Genomic DNA, 16,997 nt, shown 5'->3' on the forward strand with positions numbered 1-16,997 from the left:
TCTAAAATTATGTCTGGTAATACATTAAGCTTAGGGGAGACATCTAGTAATGATTTATCTGCACATATGGATAAATAAAGGATACATACTATGTTGGCAAATTGCTCCAATGCTTCTCTGTACTAGATTCAAAAACAGCAGAAGTATCTGTGTTTGAACGCGATCTCTTTCATCTGCAAATGGATGACGGCCATTGCGAGGGTCTATCTGTGTGGGGACAGGCCTCTAAATGGCTCCTTCATCTCCTTCCAGCGCCGAGGCTCCGGCCTGCCAGCCGCTCAAAGCTGATCAAAGCCAAGCCGAGCCGGCAGAGGTGACGCCGGTCACCGCGGAGAGGAGCAGACGCATCAAAGCCAGGGAACGCAAACGTGGCAGCCGCCGGCGAATGCGCAGGTAAGCCCCGCCCTCCCTCCCCCCTTGCCCCCCCCCCCTTCAGCCGCCGCACACCAATCGCCAATGAGGCTGACTTCCAGCACCTGCCCTTCCCTGAACCAAGTTTTAATCCTATGAACAGCAGGTTTTGGAATGTTCTTTTTATTCTAAGTCACTGTTCTAGAACTTTGTTGCTTTCGGTTACCAGTAGTGATTGTTACATCAGCATTAGAATGTTCGGATGAGACATTCTAAACATTCTAATCCATTTCTGATCTCACACCGTAAAAAGGGCCTAAAACGGAAGTTTCACGTTGATCAGTCAGTCGATGCTTTCTCCCCCTCCCTTCCACTTTTCTGATTTGTGTCCAAGGATCTGCATGTCCACCGACTACAAAACACCATTTTTCCCCTTTAGGACGGGGATTATCCTCAGCTGGATTCACAGGCGCCATCTCGGGATGAAAAGAGCGCTATTAGAACTAACTCTGAAGCATTAGTCGCAGTGGGATTAATAAAAAAAAATAATACCTTGTACAACTGAATGAAAAAGGGGGTGTGTGTGAACTCTTATCGGACCCCAGCACTGCGTAAACACGCAGATGAGGGGAGCTTCGAGCCGACCGTTTTATTTCACGGACCCCTTCTGTAGTCTTCCGTGGAAATCCGTTCAGCCAGATTTGAAAGTGCATAATTGCTCCCGATTCCTTCAAAGTGTGCGTGTGCGGTGGTGGAGCTGAGACCTCCTGCTGCCATTTAAAATAAGACCGAACAAGCCTCCAACACACTGCACTTCAATGCTAACTGGCTCGACTACTTGCTGGAAAAATGTGTGAATGATTTATTTATTTCTTTTTATGTGCGGGTGCTTCCTCTTTCTTTCGCCCCCGAAAACAGTTATGTTCTTAACCTCTTTCAAGGGCGATAGAATGCCGAATCGCCCCACGTAACGTAATTCCGATATATTATTTCCCCATTTTTTCCGACAGTGCCCTCCAGTGATATTAACGGGGCAGAACAAATTAGACACGCCTGACCCGCGCATGGTAACGGTCACAGTTTAACACGCTCTCCCACCTTTTGGGCGCATTTGGACAAGCAGGAACAGCCTGCGCACAGCATGCGCGCGCGTCGAAGAGCGAAGCTCCAGACCGCGGTCATGTCACCGGCGTTCAGGCCAAATCACGGGACCTGAATCTGAGCCCAGCCAATCAGCAGCCTGCTATGGACAGCTTTTCTGCAGAAATTCCATATTGTATTCAGATACACCAAGATACATATTTTTTAAAAATCGATTGCTGTGAAATGTATTATCATTATATTTTGCTAAATGTATATGTGTATACATCAGTAAAATATATTTATAATATATGGCCATTCAAGTTGGGTATTTAATTCAGATATCTAGCTTATGATCAGTTAAGAATGCAATAGCATAATCTCTCCCGAAGCCAGTTCCATAATCACATCACTACATTTAATGTGATGCAATCGCGTTGATATCTGTTGGATGATAAAACGGCTTTGCATACGCTACTGCAATGACTGCTTGAAGTCTGTGACCCATAGAGATCAGACACCAGATGCTGAACATGGTGATGCTCTGCCAGGCCTGTACTGCAGCTGTCTCAGTACCTCAGTTGCCTCAGGTTTTCTCTTCAGCATATGAAACGCAAACATAAAATATTGAAAGGATGTTCGTATATTTCACAGAAATGTATTTTTTTTTTAAAAATGGGAATAATGTGCCTATATATTGTTGAGTGTTGCAATATCTTATTCTGATCTTGACAATATATTTTATTGCAATATATTACACTATATTTCAGCTCGTATAAGGGCCGGTCTGCAGCTGCCTGTGTTGTTTGAAGGCAGAGCTCCGAGCCAAAGGCATCGTGGGAAATAGCTCCCTCTCCTCCACACATCAGCCGCTGACAGCAGAAGTAATGGCCGCCATTAGATGCGTGTTCGCCGGCGCGCTGCCCTCAAGGTCAGAGAGCTGAATGGGGAAGGACAGGACAGCGCTGGAAAGCAGTCCTGACGCACCGCCATTATGGCTCAAGAACTGATGCTCACAGATGCTGACAGAAGAAGGGTTTTTTTTTGGGGGGGTGGGGGGGGGGTGTGTTGACAGCATGTGGTTCCTTTAAGACACAAAACAGCAAACCTGTAGCACCTGCTTACCTTTCGCAGCGTGCACAGGTGTCTTGATATTGCCCGCGCGCGCAACGTTAGAGGTTCCTGTAAGAGGGCTGTGGCTGGGCTCGCTCTAAAAGCATCCAGGCTTGCACCTGCAGCCAGCGATCTGTTACGCCCGAGCCTACTTAAAGCAACGTCACAAACAGCAGAGTGTGCGCATTCTTAAATACGCTCCGGAAAAGGACAAATCCGATATTGACTAATTACTGTACTGAGCCTTCACTAAACCCATTTCCTGTGTGTTTTTTTATTTTTTATAAATGGTATAGGTTCAATACTGGGTTGCCCTTACAATTATATTTTTAATACCACCCGTTTGTTTTATATTGTCACAGTATATTTGTTTCTTGTCTTTTCTTACTTTGTAAATTAAATAAGTAAATAAAAAAATTATAGACTGCTGTTGCTCTAAAAAAATAGCAGTAGGCTATTTTTTAAAATAAATTAGATTCTATCCAATTCACATGTTTCAGAAATAAGGCTCCAGGTAGTCTCCAGTGGGAATATGCATCATCGGAGAATGGGTAAATCGGATTTGGACATCAAGCTAGGAAGGGTTACTTTGTCACGGATCCATTCCACGATCACGCAGATCAATTAATTACCGCTTACCGGCAGCTCTGAGGTTTTCCGTCCTTTCACGACTTTGACGTGAACAAGCATTTAAAAAACAAAAATAAATAAACAATAGTTTTTTTTAAAAAGCATTGTTAAATGAGTGATGCATCACTCCCCCCCCCCCCTTATTTATATACCACCACACACAACTCCTACTCTGTAAAGGATCACTGCCAGCGCGAATTTGCGAGCGGACTCACGATCTGGGCCGAAGTGAGGGTGGGGGGGGGGGGGACATTAATGAGTGATGAAGCTTTCCCATTAAAGGGAGAAGGCGCTCTGGCGTTAGCCTCTAATCAGCTTTTAATGCCTTTCAGCTGCTAGCGCTCTAAACGCCGCCGCCGCCGTCGCCGTTAGTTACGCCGAAAACGGCAGCGGCCGGGCAAGGAGATAGGGTGTCCCCCCGGAGCACGGCAGATCAATTTTCATTTGAGCGGAGGAACAAAAAAAAGCAAAGGATTACGGATCCGTGTTATGATCGCGCTGAAGAACTGGTTAGCGCCGCTCATATCCTCCTAATAAAGGACACATGCATGCAGACACACGCACACACACACACACACACACGCACACACAAGCACACACACACACACACACACACACACACACACACATGCATGCAGACACACACACACACACACACACACACACACACGCACACACAAGCACACACACACACACACACACACACACACACAGACACACACACATGCATGCAGACACACACACGCACACACACACACACACACACACACACAGGGCATAATAAACCATGACGCCACAGTAGTTGAATCACTGGATGACAGCCACATTTTCTGCATGTCTCAGAATGTCTCAGATGTTATGCAGTTAGATTTTTGCTCCCCATAAACAAGCATGATCGGTGTAGACAGGTCACGTGTACATACTGCTCTGAATGACCTCGGGCTGATTTTGAAGACATTAGCACTGAAAATGTTAGCATTTCACATTCCTAAAAAAAAAAGTTTGAAAACTATCGAAAATGAGTCTGCCAATTGGTTCCTGAAGAATTATAAAGGTTACACGAAGGAGACTGAGGAAGATGGCACATGTGATAACTTGTAAGATTCAGGGGATTAAAAAGGATGAAGGGATTTTTTTTGGAATGAGCCAAATAAAAGACTGCAATTACTCTTTCAGAAACTAGCCTCTGTAGTTCAGATAAGTTTCAGTGCCTTCCATTTTATTTTACAAATTTCACAGACAAATTTTCTTCAGTCAGTCTGTCAGTCAGTCAGCCTGAAAGCAGCTGTTAAACTCAGTTTTGTTGTACAAGCCCATGTACATAGTATTGTTCTACAACTTTCATATAATAACCACAATATCGAATCATTTACTCCTTAATACCCTCGGTTTAAGAGCAATTCCACCGATGCCTTTTTGCATTTTCTGAGTCAACGATCGCGCTGTCAATTTGAGGCTTCATTGATTGTCCAATAAAAATAACATAAATCGGCAGATTGAGAACTTTAAAACTCAACATAAATCTGGAAAGTGCTCCAGAAACGTGAGGACGTGAGGATGTGCAGCCACGTTACGATTTAATTCATAAACAACACCGCTTCCCAGGGCTGTGCAGAGACCTTTTGAAGGGCGTGTGCTCCAACTGAGAAAAGGGGACACCAACCTAGAAAAACTGTGACACCCACTAATTGTACAAAATATATTTTACCAAAGCGAATGACAGAAAGTGAATGAAAATTAATGACAGCAACAATAGTAATTCAACTTTTTTAAACCAAATCGGAGGGGCACATTGGGCACTTGGGGCAAAAAGGGCAGGTGCGAGGGAAACCAGAGCCCCCCCCCCCCACCCCCCACCCTAAAATGTGCCTGCTGCCCCCAAGTCCTTGAATACACTTTTGTTGATGTTATCACATTTCCCGAAGCATTCACAGTGGTGCGCCCACTGTTGTAATGCCGAGCGACTCCTACCTAATTTCGGCCATCTAATTTAATCCCCTGCAGACTCTCGCCTCAATTTCCCTGATAGCTCTCATTTTCTCCCTCATTATTGCCGGAGAGATGCCGCCCAGATGAACCGCAGTTACAGGCCCCGTTCTCTGCATCAGCCTACCTGAAAGGTCAATTTAATAAGCCCCATTTCGCATCGAAGGTCTCTGTCTGTACCCGCTCATTTTCGCAGAGGTCAAACGAAGTGGCCCTTTTTTTTCTTTCTTCTTCTTCTTCTTCTTCTTCTTCGTCGATCCAGAAAAAAAGGCAGAACAGGTGGGATTTGACAAGTCTCATTTCAATAGTGACACATTTTTTTTTTACACGCCGAGGAGAAACAGCGAGTAAGCAGGTCGGACGTGCTCGGGTGAGGGCGTGGCCATAGCCGCGATACGGCTGTTTCGAACGGGGGGAAGCGCGACGCGGATTCCATCAGACGTTTTCGCGGCTGACTCCCAAACTCCGAGTCCACCAAGCCATCACTGTGAACACTAACGGTAGCAGGACTCTGCAAAGCTTTCCTTTGGTCTGATACATTCCACTGTTGGCTTCATGGCACCGCTTGCTCACCTTACCTGACATTGAAAATAAGTTGCAATAATCAGTTGCAATGAATGCGTGCAGGGAATACCCAGAATGCACTGGGGGGTTCACTTTTAGTCAACTTCTTCATTATGTTCCGATTTAGCACCGTTCAGGGTGCACAGTTGGCACTTTAATTGGGGATAATGTGAATTATACAGTGTTTAACCAAAGGAAATTTGGATGCATTTTCAACCTTTGATGCCGGAGGCTGCCGCTAATGTCATTTCCCTTGGTCACAGTGACAGCGGTTTCCGGAGGATGACGCAAAAAAAAAAAAAAAAAAAAGATTTGTCGTCCTGTTTGTTTCAAGGTGATCCAGGTCTCTGTAACCAATCTGTGCATCATCTGTTTCTATCTGGATCCTATGTTTCCAACAGGGGTTCCTTGATGGTGCTGTAGGGGGTCCTCGACCAGACTTGACATGCAGTGACTGTTCATAGATTTGAGAAAATAATTCAAAATATTAACTTAAAAAAGTAGAACCCTTTTTAACTTATGATGGGGGGGAGGGAGGGGTCCCCTGGGTGCCTTTGAGTCTGGGTGGGGGTCTCTGGATCAGAACAGGCTGAAAACCCCTGATCTAGATCACAGCTTTGGTTTGAATATCTGTGTGGATCGTGCCAAATGTTTCTTAAAAATTGAATCCACTGACTGATCAAATGGAACCGATCACAATGCCAAGTTTACGGCTTCCGTGCCCGGCTTCCGTCAATTAATATTTCATGGTATTCTGGGAAGTGGCAGCGTTGAAGCTCACCCAGAAATCCTGGGAAAGGGCCCAGATAAAAGCAGAGCTCTGCTTCTTGTTTCAGCCTGTCTTTTGATGATGATCCCACCCCTCGGCCCGCGCCCAAGGGCAAGAAGAAGAAGAAGAAATCAGAGAGAAAACGGAGGAGGAAAAGGTCAGTTCATGAAATATTGACGATAACGGACGCTTTTTGAAACGGCCGGGTGAGGTTCCGCCCCCCCCCGCTGAGGTGCGAGCCGTTTTCAGAAGCCGGAGACCGCCGCAGCGGGGGGGCTGACGTGGCCCGCGGAAGCTGCCGGAATCAGAAAGGAGACTCGCGGAAGAGCGCTGCCGCTGTTGTTTTTAGTAACCGTCCCTTTGATTGGCAGGTCTCCCTCGCGCAGCCTCTCTCCGGTGAGAAAAAAGAAGAAGAAGAAGAGCTCTAAGAAAAGAAAACGAAACAGGTACTTTTCACGTAACAACTTTGTTTTTTGTTTTTATGCTTTTCCCGCCTTTTTTTTTTCTCTCCCCAGTATGGAGAGCCCAGGCTTATTTATCAGTGCTCACTGCCACAACCTCTGCTATAGATTTGGGAGAGCGCTAGAGCAGTGCCTTAACAGCATGAGCCACCCAACAACCCCCTATCCCCCAAAACAACTTGTGATAATACCTTGTGATTGTAATGAGAAATGAGTTGTCTCCAGTAGAATTTCTTGCAAAATATAGATGGATAATTGGGATCATAAATGTGAATCTTACAACATTCTATATAGCTGCTACTTTGATGCTTGTATCAATATCTTGCTAACCCTAATATGAGTAATTAGAATGTTGAAAAGCTCATCTTTTGTTGGTCGCAGTAACAAAAAGATTTCAGCAGTGATAATTTTCTCATTTGTTCTTCCAGGTCAGCCTCCAAAAAGAGAAGGCACAGGTACATATTTTAGCAATAATTAGAACACTATATTAATTACTTTCATTAAAAACAAAGCTAATTCCATTTCAGACCTCAGACCATGGTTCTTAGGACTATATGATTCCTCACTATGTCATTTTAATGATTTTGTGATTTCTCAGTGCAGTTCTCATAACTGTGAATCCTCAGTATGTGATCCCTATCTTATGATCCTCTGATTCCCTTTTCAGCTCTTCAAGCAAAAGAAAGGAGTACAGAAAGCACAAGAAAAGGTTGGTTATTGTCACTTGTTTTCGTGTTTTTATATTAAAACGTTGGAGGCATGAGAAACAATGAGCCGTTGCCGTGGCCACCGTGTGATGCTTGAACTGTGCCGAGAGTCTGAAAATTACATTTGGGAAATCAGTTCCGGATCCAGGACATCAGCGATATAACCGAGCCTTTGTGCTAGCCTTGTGTAGCGCTGTCCTGATTGTTTGTGCTCACTGTCATTCATTCAGCCTGAACTAAAGGCTGCGTTCCCAGGGAAGATTTTTTAAGGAGAGGCCGCAGATAACACCGCCGTATAATATAATGTTCTCTCTGATTTCCTTCGGGGGAGTCGGTCTTGTTCTTCTCCTCTTGTTTTTTTGTTGGTTCTGCGTTAGAATTTCCCACGACAATACACTGATGGAAACGTACAGAGCCAGATGTGGCCAATGTTTAAGGACCAAAGCGAGACAGACATGCTGCTTTTTGTTGTTATTCTTTACTGATCAAGCAGTTTTCAACACAGTTGACTGACTTTGCCTATGGTGAACAAGGATTCTGTGTATCTCTGGGTCTAAATCAATCACTGATTTTACAGTGAAAACTAATATCAGAAAGGCCTGTGGGCCTCTAGGACCAACATGTTTTTAACTAACTGGTTTTAACTGGTTTAAACCATCTCTGCCCCTACGAACACTGACCTGGGATCAGTTTGATCGTTTCAGTTTATTATGGTCGAGTTAGCAGAGGGTTTTGGTTAGCTGATCCTGGACAGGTGGGCCCTGGACAGATAGGACTTCAGAACGGGGAGGCAGTGACTGCACTGGTGGCGATAGGATGTTTCATAGCACGGTTGAGGCTTCTTCCCGGTGGGCAGAACTGCAGGTGCTTGCCTGCTCTAAGATTAGACTTGGATGGGAGGGGGGAGGGGGGGAGGGGGGGGGCAGCGGGGCAGGTATGGGAGTATCAGAGGCTAACCTTGTGGCACATTGCCAAACACTCCCAAACAGGAGCGGAGTGAAAGGGGGTGGGAGAGGGAGAGGGAGAGGGGGAGAGAGAAACCAATTTCACACCGGGAGCCGGCAACATTTATAGTTCTCTGAGGTGAACCGGACCGTGCTTCTGACCTTGAGGAGAATTTTTGGGGGCTGCGCCTCCAGCAGAACCCCTCGGCCAGCTCCTGCACCTCAGAGATCCAAGCTCTGTCTTTCAATCCCAGCCCCTCCTCTGTGCTTCCTTTTTGGGATGTTGGCTGCTGAGTCCCTACCCTCCTCCAACATGACCAGAGAGACGAGTTAAAGGTCGATTTTTAGTCCTGATGCTGTAGAGATGGAGTGCCTGGGGTTGGTTCATACGTAGGTCACTGGATCCAAGGCAGACAAAGACAAATAAGTAATAAGTTAAGTTCCATTTTAAATTCTATTCCATTTTAGCTGTGGTCACTTTGAATATTTGAAATATTTTCACTTAAATCTAAAATCTGAATACAATTTTTATTTTTTTTTGCAAATTCTCAACAAGTTGACTTTGGGCAAGCGCAGTTTTCTACAACTTGCTTCCGAGCCACAGTGTGTGTCTGAAGTGCTCCCGTTGCTGTTATCGCTCCTGCGCTCGGAGAGCCAATCGCCCTTGTTTTCAGAAAGATAAGGAGTAACGCTTTTCGCCCATCCTCGCAGCTAATTTACAGGGGGGAGCGCAACCCCGTATCGCGGTGTCGCCCGCCCCCTCTCTGGGGCGAAGGTCCGCCATCGCCGCGCTCGCTCGCTCGCTCCTCGGTGAGAGGGGGGGGGCGGGAGTTGATTATCTGTCCGCCGTCTCGCTCTGCCGCGCAGGTCACGGAGTCACGCGCACCGGAGACGACGCCGCCGGCGGTCGGAGTCGGAGAGTTCCGCTTGGCGACGCTCCAGCGTCGACAGCAGGTGAGGGGAGGAGGGCGTCTGTTTATCTTATCTGCTGCGGGAGAGAGGGAAAAAAAAAAAAAAAAAACGTCGGTTTGCTGCCACGGCGATGACTGATACCACAGAGGTGACATTCCGACGGATGGCCGGGTGGCTTTTAATCGGTTTCTCATAGACCCCGGCTGTGGAGGGAAAAAAAAAAACAGGGACACGGATCGATTGGTAGTCTGTGGAAATGCGTTACAGCACAGGGGGTGGGGAAAGGGGGGGGGGGGGTTGTTTGGAGTAAACTGAATGGGTATGCTCATAGATTCCTAATCTGTGTTGAGCATTGCCTTGACCACCAGCCTCCACCAGGGTTTACTTAGTTCACATACACAGTTCCTAATACAACACTATGGGTGGGTGGGTAGGTAGGTATGTATGGTCTTGGGCAAAAGAAAACAATTTCATACTGACTTTAGTGTGTTTCTAGCAGCTCTTGGTTTGAGCAGCCTTCACAGTTTATGGTTACGTTTGATTTACGAGCTTATTTTGACACTTGGTAGTCACTAATTTATTCACGCGCCCCATTCATACACACGGACAGCACAGACCTCTCATCGTAGAGCAGGCAGGAGAAAAGGAGCCAGGCTTTTCAAATTGAAATAGTCTTAAGCTAAAGATGATTGCTTTCAAATCCCTCTTGATCTCTCCATTATTTGGAATTTCCATGGGATGCTTGGCAGAGGAAAATCATTACAGAAATGGAACGTTGCTCGGCTTGGCATTCCGCTCCGCGGGAAAAGGAAAATCGGGGCGCGCCGTTGTCGGGGAGACAATGAGGAACAATGGGAATTGTCTTCCAATTCCCAAGGACCCTGCGCCTCAGCGGACAATTGTTTTACGGCGCGGTCGACGTCTGCTTCCGTTTGCGTGGGCGCATGTGAAAGCACCTGTCTTCCCCTCAAAGAGCATGTCCTCTGTTTACACTACATTACATTTGTTTAGCAGACGCTATTATCCAAAGCGACGTACAAAAGTGCACATCATGGTCATTGGAACAACTACAAAACGTAGGTTTGATAAGGTACAATACTCATTTCGTACTTGTCTGATATGCTGAGGTGACTTCATGTGGTCTGGGATCCTGACCGACCAAGGTGTGGTCCCACCTGTGTCCTACCTGGTTTGTCCCCTTGGTGGGTTGAGAGCCAGTCTGCTGGCCTGCGTGGGCCAAGGCATTGCTGCTGGTGTTCGCCAACCAACCGACAGCCCATGTACTTTCCCGCCCTGGCCATGGCTGGCATGCAAAGCAGCCAATCCTGTCTCTGGCAGCATTGGAGTACTCTGTGCCCATTGGATGCCTTAACGGTTGACGCGTGTCTTTGGGCCAATCAGGAATCTTGTGTCCCTTTTCTGGAATAATCTTCAGGACCATTAAGAGAACGAGCCTTCTGCCCGGGAACATCGCAGCGGAGATAAAACTAGTTTTATTCGCCATGTGAGAAAAATCACAGAGAAAGCAGATCCCTCTGAGTGATATAGGCATACAACACACATGCTCATAAAGGGTAGTGGCTGTATTAAATTCACTTTTCATTGAATCCTGTTTGCGTGACAAAGACTTGAGTTTTGTTATTTTATGAGCTGCAGTGACCTTGAAGGCTGCCAGGTGTATACATCAACATGACACAGGATTATTTACAGAGGACATCTTTTTGTAGTTCTTATAAAAATGCCTCTTGAAAAACCAATCACTGTCCATGAATTGCTCATATTTTACAGAAAAGCGGTGTTTTTTCAAAGGAGTGTAGCATCATGAATTGTTCCCTTTTCCCTTGTGCTTGTGGCAGAGCTAGTAAAATATTCTGAGAGAAGAAAACATAACAAAAAAATACCAATTGCTTGTCCAGGAATAATGGGTCCTCTCCTAGGACTGCTTTAGTCCTACACATATTCTAGCTCTACATAAATCACTTATTTCTTACTGCCTTTTGTATATCATAATTACAGATAATAGTTCCTACAATTAAGTAATTAAGGGTGTGAATGGAAGATGCATTGCAGCTCTCAAGGACCATTATGACTGTACCATATTTTCCCTTCAAGATATCTACAGTTAACCTGAGAACCAGGCCCATAATGTGTTAGTGTAGCTAAGCACCTACTGGGTCTGGCAATGCTCTGGTTTGCTGTTATTGAAAGCCATTTTAAATGGCAATATTTTCCCAAAAAGTTGTTGGGTATGCTTTCGGGTTAATATATACAAATCCATGCCAAGTGATACCGCTCACTAACAAGAATTATGATTGGTTGGACTTGGTCTTGCGAGAAAAGCCAAGAACATATTGATGAAATACTTTCCAGATCCTTTAGTTGCTGCCAGCTTGCTAGCTGTATGGCTAAGTGCCTGGATACCAAGCTAACCCACAGTGAAATTCAATGAAAGCTTTCAGGTGTTGCTTCACTGTTTTTATGGGTACCCACTAGAAGGGGGCATCAGTGCTGATTTGTGTAGTTGTACTTGAATTTTTATAGATCCTGGCCACAAGAGGGCGCAGTTGCTGATTTGAGTGGCTGCAGCTCAGCATTTTCCTTATGAGTCCACACCACAAGAGGGCGCCGTTGCCAATTTGCATGCTTGTTCCTTCTGAGCCACCGGGCCTGACCGACATGTTTGTCCGTAGGCATCTGCGCAGGTCTGTGGAGCGCGCTCAGTCGGAGGGTCCAGACAGCCGTCCCGGCCTCAGACAGAACGGCCACGCGTCCCAGGACCGGACGGGGTTCGAGTGGCGACCAGTTACCAAGTCGGCCTGTACGACTCCTCCAAACTTCCACTCGACACCTTCCAATGGCAGCGTAAGTGTTTCTCAGGTTACCCGATAGCTGACTAATGTTCCTGACAATTTTTTTTATTTTTATTAATCAATTAAGGCCATGTAAAACTTATGCTTTCTCATAATGTTACACACCAATGCTAGTGTAATATCTAATTTAATTAGTTACGGCACCAATTAACCTCCCTGTAGATCAGTAATAACTATTCCATGTTTGTCAAATTTTTAACTTTAATAACATTCCGCTTAATTAAAAAAATAATTTGAGTTTACAGGCATATGGTCTCTGACACATGTACACACCGACAAGTGTGTTCAGACTTTCAAGCCAAGTGAAATCATTAATCTACTGAGAAACAAATTGATTACATGCTTTCTACTGCAGATTTTTTTATTTATTTAAATGTTGGATCTTAAGTAATTTTACATGGCCTCCCTCATGTTTCCTGACCTCGTTTTATGCTTCCTCCTTTTTTACTACTAAAGTCATCTGTTATTGTTTTTCTGTTTTTATATTATACTATTGAATTAATACAAAACGGAACAATCCATCAAAGAGGTAGATGCATGGAGCATATAGAATCAACACAACAATGATAAGTGATAGTCTCTGATATATTGAAGAAGTTACTAAAAAAAAGTTCAAATATCCCACACATTTAGATACATATTTAATATACGACATTGGGAAAGCAGGCCCTCATAATTACATATCTTTCAGAGGAGGGTGGTTTAAAGTAAATGTCAGATGAAAACATATTTAACTTTTCAATCATATTTAACAATCGTCAAATTTTTCTTCAGTCTACGTAGTGCCCCCTTCTGCCATTCGCCAGTATTATTTTGACGCTAACCGCTAATGCTAGCTCAGCATGGGATGTGAGGAAGGGGTTAAAATAATTTGACCTTTAAGGAATAATGAGCTGAGCACGAACACTGTTTTCAGCAGTAAAAAGTGATGCGGATCTTTTGGAGGGCTATATCGAGAGGCTCCGGCCTTTGTTTGGTTTCTCATCATGAAATTGCCTTTTTAAACTCAGATCTGTCTATTGAGTCTTTGTCTCAGGCTTGCTGAAGCAAGGAAACCTTTCGCTCCTTGCTGGCAATCATTAAATTATGCTAATTACATCTTCAGATACTTTAATCACAGGCCACAGAGTGTTTAATTGAAGTGAAAAAAGTATGTGTTGAAGCTTTCTATTTTAATGCCTTCTTCTACTGCCAAGGCGGTAGATCTAGGAAACGCAATATGGTTTTATTTTTCTTCGCAAAATGATTTGTACCTGAATTTAGAATATAAAAACTTTTGTATTCATAGTTTTTCATCCATATAATGGCTATACCTCAGCTTCATCACCTGCTACCACAGTTGCTCAACAATACATTTTTAAAAAACTAAGCTTCATCTTAAAAAGAAAAAGTGTTTAGATGATTTCCTTGAAATCATTCTCGATTGAAGTTCTTGTTTCCAGAAAACTCAAAAGCAGATTGTGTGTCCTCATATTAACACCAATATTAATCTACCTCTTTTTTTTCATTTGTTCAATCCAAATTGGGTATTTTGTTAATATTTCCTTTTTACTAAAGCCTTCCTCATGAATAAGGGAAAGGTGGGTATTGGTCTAAACTGAGTAAAATAAAATATTAACTTTTCAGTCAAGCTGATAAGTATTTTTTCTCTTCTCTAGAATACCCAAGTAGCATTGCAAATCTTTCTGTTGCAGTTCCCAGTAGATCAGCCCTTAATGAACTCTGCTTCAAAAGCCTTCCTTCCTAAACCAACTGCGCTAATGTTGTTTTGATTGTGAGCGATCTCGGGGGCGAAAGGTGGTCTTTGGGGGACGATTCACAGGGGAAGCCCCTCAATTGTTTATCTGGAACTAAATAGAGAGGGACGAGGGGATCGTTAACTAATTGGCTAAAGAAAAGATGCCCAAATGCAGTATCTTTTGTTATTTACTCAGTGAATGACCTTGAGAATGACCTCCAGGGACATTTGCACAGCTTGCATTAAACATGAAATCCATCTGTACCACTGGATGTATGTTGAACAAATTCATATTAAGCACTTTGCTCAAGAGTAGAATGGTAGTGCCCCTTCTGGGATTTGAACCGGAAACTTTCTGGTCATATGGCCAATTACATATGCGCCACACCCCAATCATATTGATAGTGACGAGAAGATAAAGTGGGCATTTTCAAAAGACAAGGTGGGAAGAAATTAATGTAAGAAAAACTCCAACAAAAAAAGTCAAATCCGACTTGAGGATGAAATATTAATTTAAAGCAGCGGGCACTATCTTTTCCTTAGCCATATCCCAGGAGGATGCATGGGAAAGAGAGGGATCAGTGGACCGTGATTAGGAGGGGAACCCATTTTCCCCTCTGCGGATTTGTCCTCTCTGTCCCACTGGAGCAGACTGACTCCGTGTCTGATTCGTAAACAGGGAATAGTTTCACAGTGTGATCGCCCTGTATGAGGGAACTGTTGTTTTACCTGTGTGTGGAACAACTAGGCATCTGGATCCACAATGGGTGCCATTGTTAATGGCACTGGAATATTTTGTACAATATACCAAAACCCTCCGTCAGTTAAGAATTTTAATTTTTTTAAATCTCAATTTTAAAGTAAGCTTCAACTCTTGGGACCTGGTATTTGGCTTCCGGGTAAAAATACTGAATACTTTCAAGCGCCATAAAAAAAGAACACATACAGCCACTACTATCTTATTTTTTTTAACGTTCTATTTAGAATCACGTAAGTTTCTTGATTACTTAAGGACTCCAAAATTGAACAGGCTTAATTGAAAACGCACAGAACGGATCCAAATCAGTCACGCTCATGTATATGAAGTCCTAAGAACAGCCACACATAGGCCTTACTCCTTTTTTGGAAGTGAATTTCGTTTACAGCATTGTTTTGTAATTAAACGCCCTCCAAAGCCCCGTTTGCCGTGAATTGTTCAAACCCAATTACTTTTTGCACATCAGCATCTTGTCCCAGAAAAAACGCCCAAAAAAAAAAAAAAAAGGAAAAAAAACTCACACAAGTAGTAGAAGTGAGGAGCAGGAGAAGGAGCAGGCAGTGGAAGCTGCTGACGCAGGGATTGAAGAGAGGGGTTATTTGTCTTTTTCTTGTAATTTACGACTCTAATGATGCACTTATGTTACCCGCTCTTCCCTTTTTCTTACACCTTACCTACTTAAGGAGGAAATCTTGATTGGTAAGTCGATGCTATCCGCAGACTTAGGGATTTACTGTAGGTCGCTGGAGGCAAATTAATTTCTTCCTACAGGGGAAAAAAAAGAACAAAAAAAAAATCTGTACCTTTTCTTGAGGGCTTTCTTAGTTAGAGTGATGGAATATCTCTTTGTCTGCAATTTTGTTTAATTTCTACATAATACCCATTTTGTGATGTTTGTTCGATGTCCTTTAAACAAAGATGCTTTTATTGGGGGCTCTGTTTACATTCTCTTTCTCAACTTTAAAGCCGTTGGTAGTTTTATTCACACATATTTTCTCTTTGCTTTGGATACACCTCTTTCTTCTTGGTTGTTCTTTTCATACGTTTTATTAGTTAAATGTTTACTTACTCGACCAATACTTTGCTTTGGTTCATTTGCTTTCCTGACGATTTCTTTTTTTTAAACATTTACTCGCATGCTAGAAATTTGCATGACGTCTTAATCTTTCCTAGTTTCCTGTCCCAAAATAATTTCTTCTCTGTGTTTTGTAGGGAAATACATGGCTCTATAGAGTGTGTACAGTGCTTCTCTCAGGCTGCTTGAGCTTACCCAGAGTGCATCAGCAAGCACTGCAATGGCTGCCTCTTGTCTGCTTGCAGATTGCGCAGTCAGATTCTGGAGGGGACATTTTTACCAAAAAGGGATTCCCCCACGACATTCTGTCCGGTCCGAACAGGGGACGACAGGACTACGACTCCGGGAACGACACGTCTTCTCCGCCGTCAACCAAAACGAACTTGTCGAGGTCGAAGGTCAACGAAGACAAAAAGAGCCCGTGCGTAGGGTTGCCCTCCCCAGAAAAACTGAGATTCACAGACGGCGACAACGCCTCAGATTCAGGGAATTCGGTCACCAGTTACTCCTCTCTGTGTAAACCGCTGCCCTCGGAAAAGGGTTCGGCAAACCACGTAAATGGGATCAGACAAAGGTGAGTCGTGCAACGCTTGTAGAATACTGATGTGATAGTGTTTTGTACATCAGCATATTTCAGCATACACACGCAGACACAAATAAGAGCTAACATATAATTACCACTTAAAGGTGTTAAAGGCATATTATGCACGATTGTTCAGCCTGTGTTTTCAATCAAAGAAGATTCCTCCTCCATCTTCAACTCTGCCAAGGCAACCCACTTACCCCCGAGTACCCCCGTGACCAAGTCACAGACATGCAAATTCATGAGAAACCACCAGTAAATTTCTCAGACCAGACATTAGGCAGGGAAAAGCAATTCCAAGTAACTCAAATTCTTGAATGAGCCTTGGCTTGGCTTGTCTTTTTGCTTCACTGTGTCTGGGCCACTACATCGGCTTGCTGCCTATAGCAACGGACACTCCGTTGAATCTGATCCCAAACTACAGGCTCTGTAGCCACACCCACCCCTCCCTAACACA

General features: G+C 44.1%; 1 protein-coding gene across 1 annotated transcript in view; it reads left to right on the top strand.

Annotated features, from left to right (window-relative positions):
- srrm4 (serine/arginine repetitive matrix 4) overlaps positions 1-16,997 on the top strand; it is a 62,026-nt gene that overhangs the window by 38,536 nt on the left and 6,493 nt on the right. The window contains exons 2-9 of the mRNA XM_064353677.1: positions 253-393; positions 6,561-6,650; positions 6,865-6,939; positions 7,383-7,409; positions 7,622-7,663; positions 9,473-9,559; positions 12,208-12,379; positions 16,203-16,531. Of these exons, the coding sequence (XP_064209747.1) occupies positions 253-393; positions 6,561-6,650; positions 6,865-6,939; positions 7,383-7,409; positions 7,622-7,663; positions 9,473-9,559; positions 12,208-12,379; positions 16,203-16,531 (963 nt within the window). The remainder of the gene's footprint in view (positions 1-252; positions 394-6,560; positions 6,651-6,864; positions 6,940-7,382; positions 7,410-7,621; positions 7,664-9,472; positions 9,560-12,207; positions 12,380-16,202; positions 16,532-16,997) is intronic.

Source organism: Anguilla rostrata, chromosome 10 (assembly GCF_018555375.3).
Source record: "Anguilla rostrata isolate EN2019 chromosome 10, ASM1855537v3, whole genome shotgun sequence".
Classification (NCBI taxonomy): Eukaryota; Metazoa; Chordata; class Actinopteri; order Anguilliformes; family Anguillidae; genus Anguilla; species Anguilla rostrata.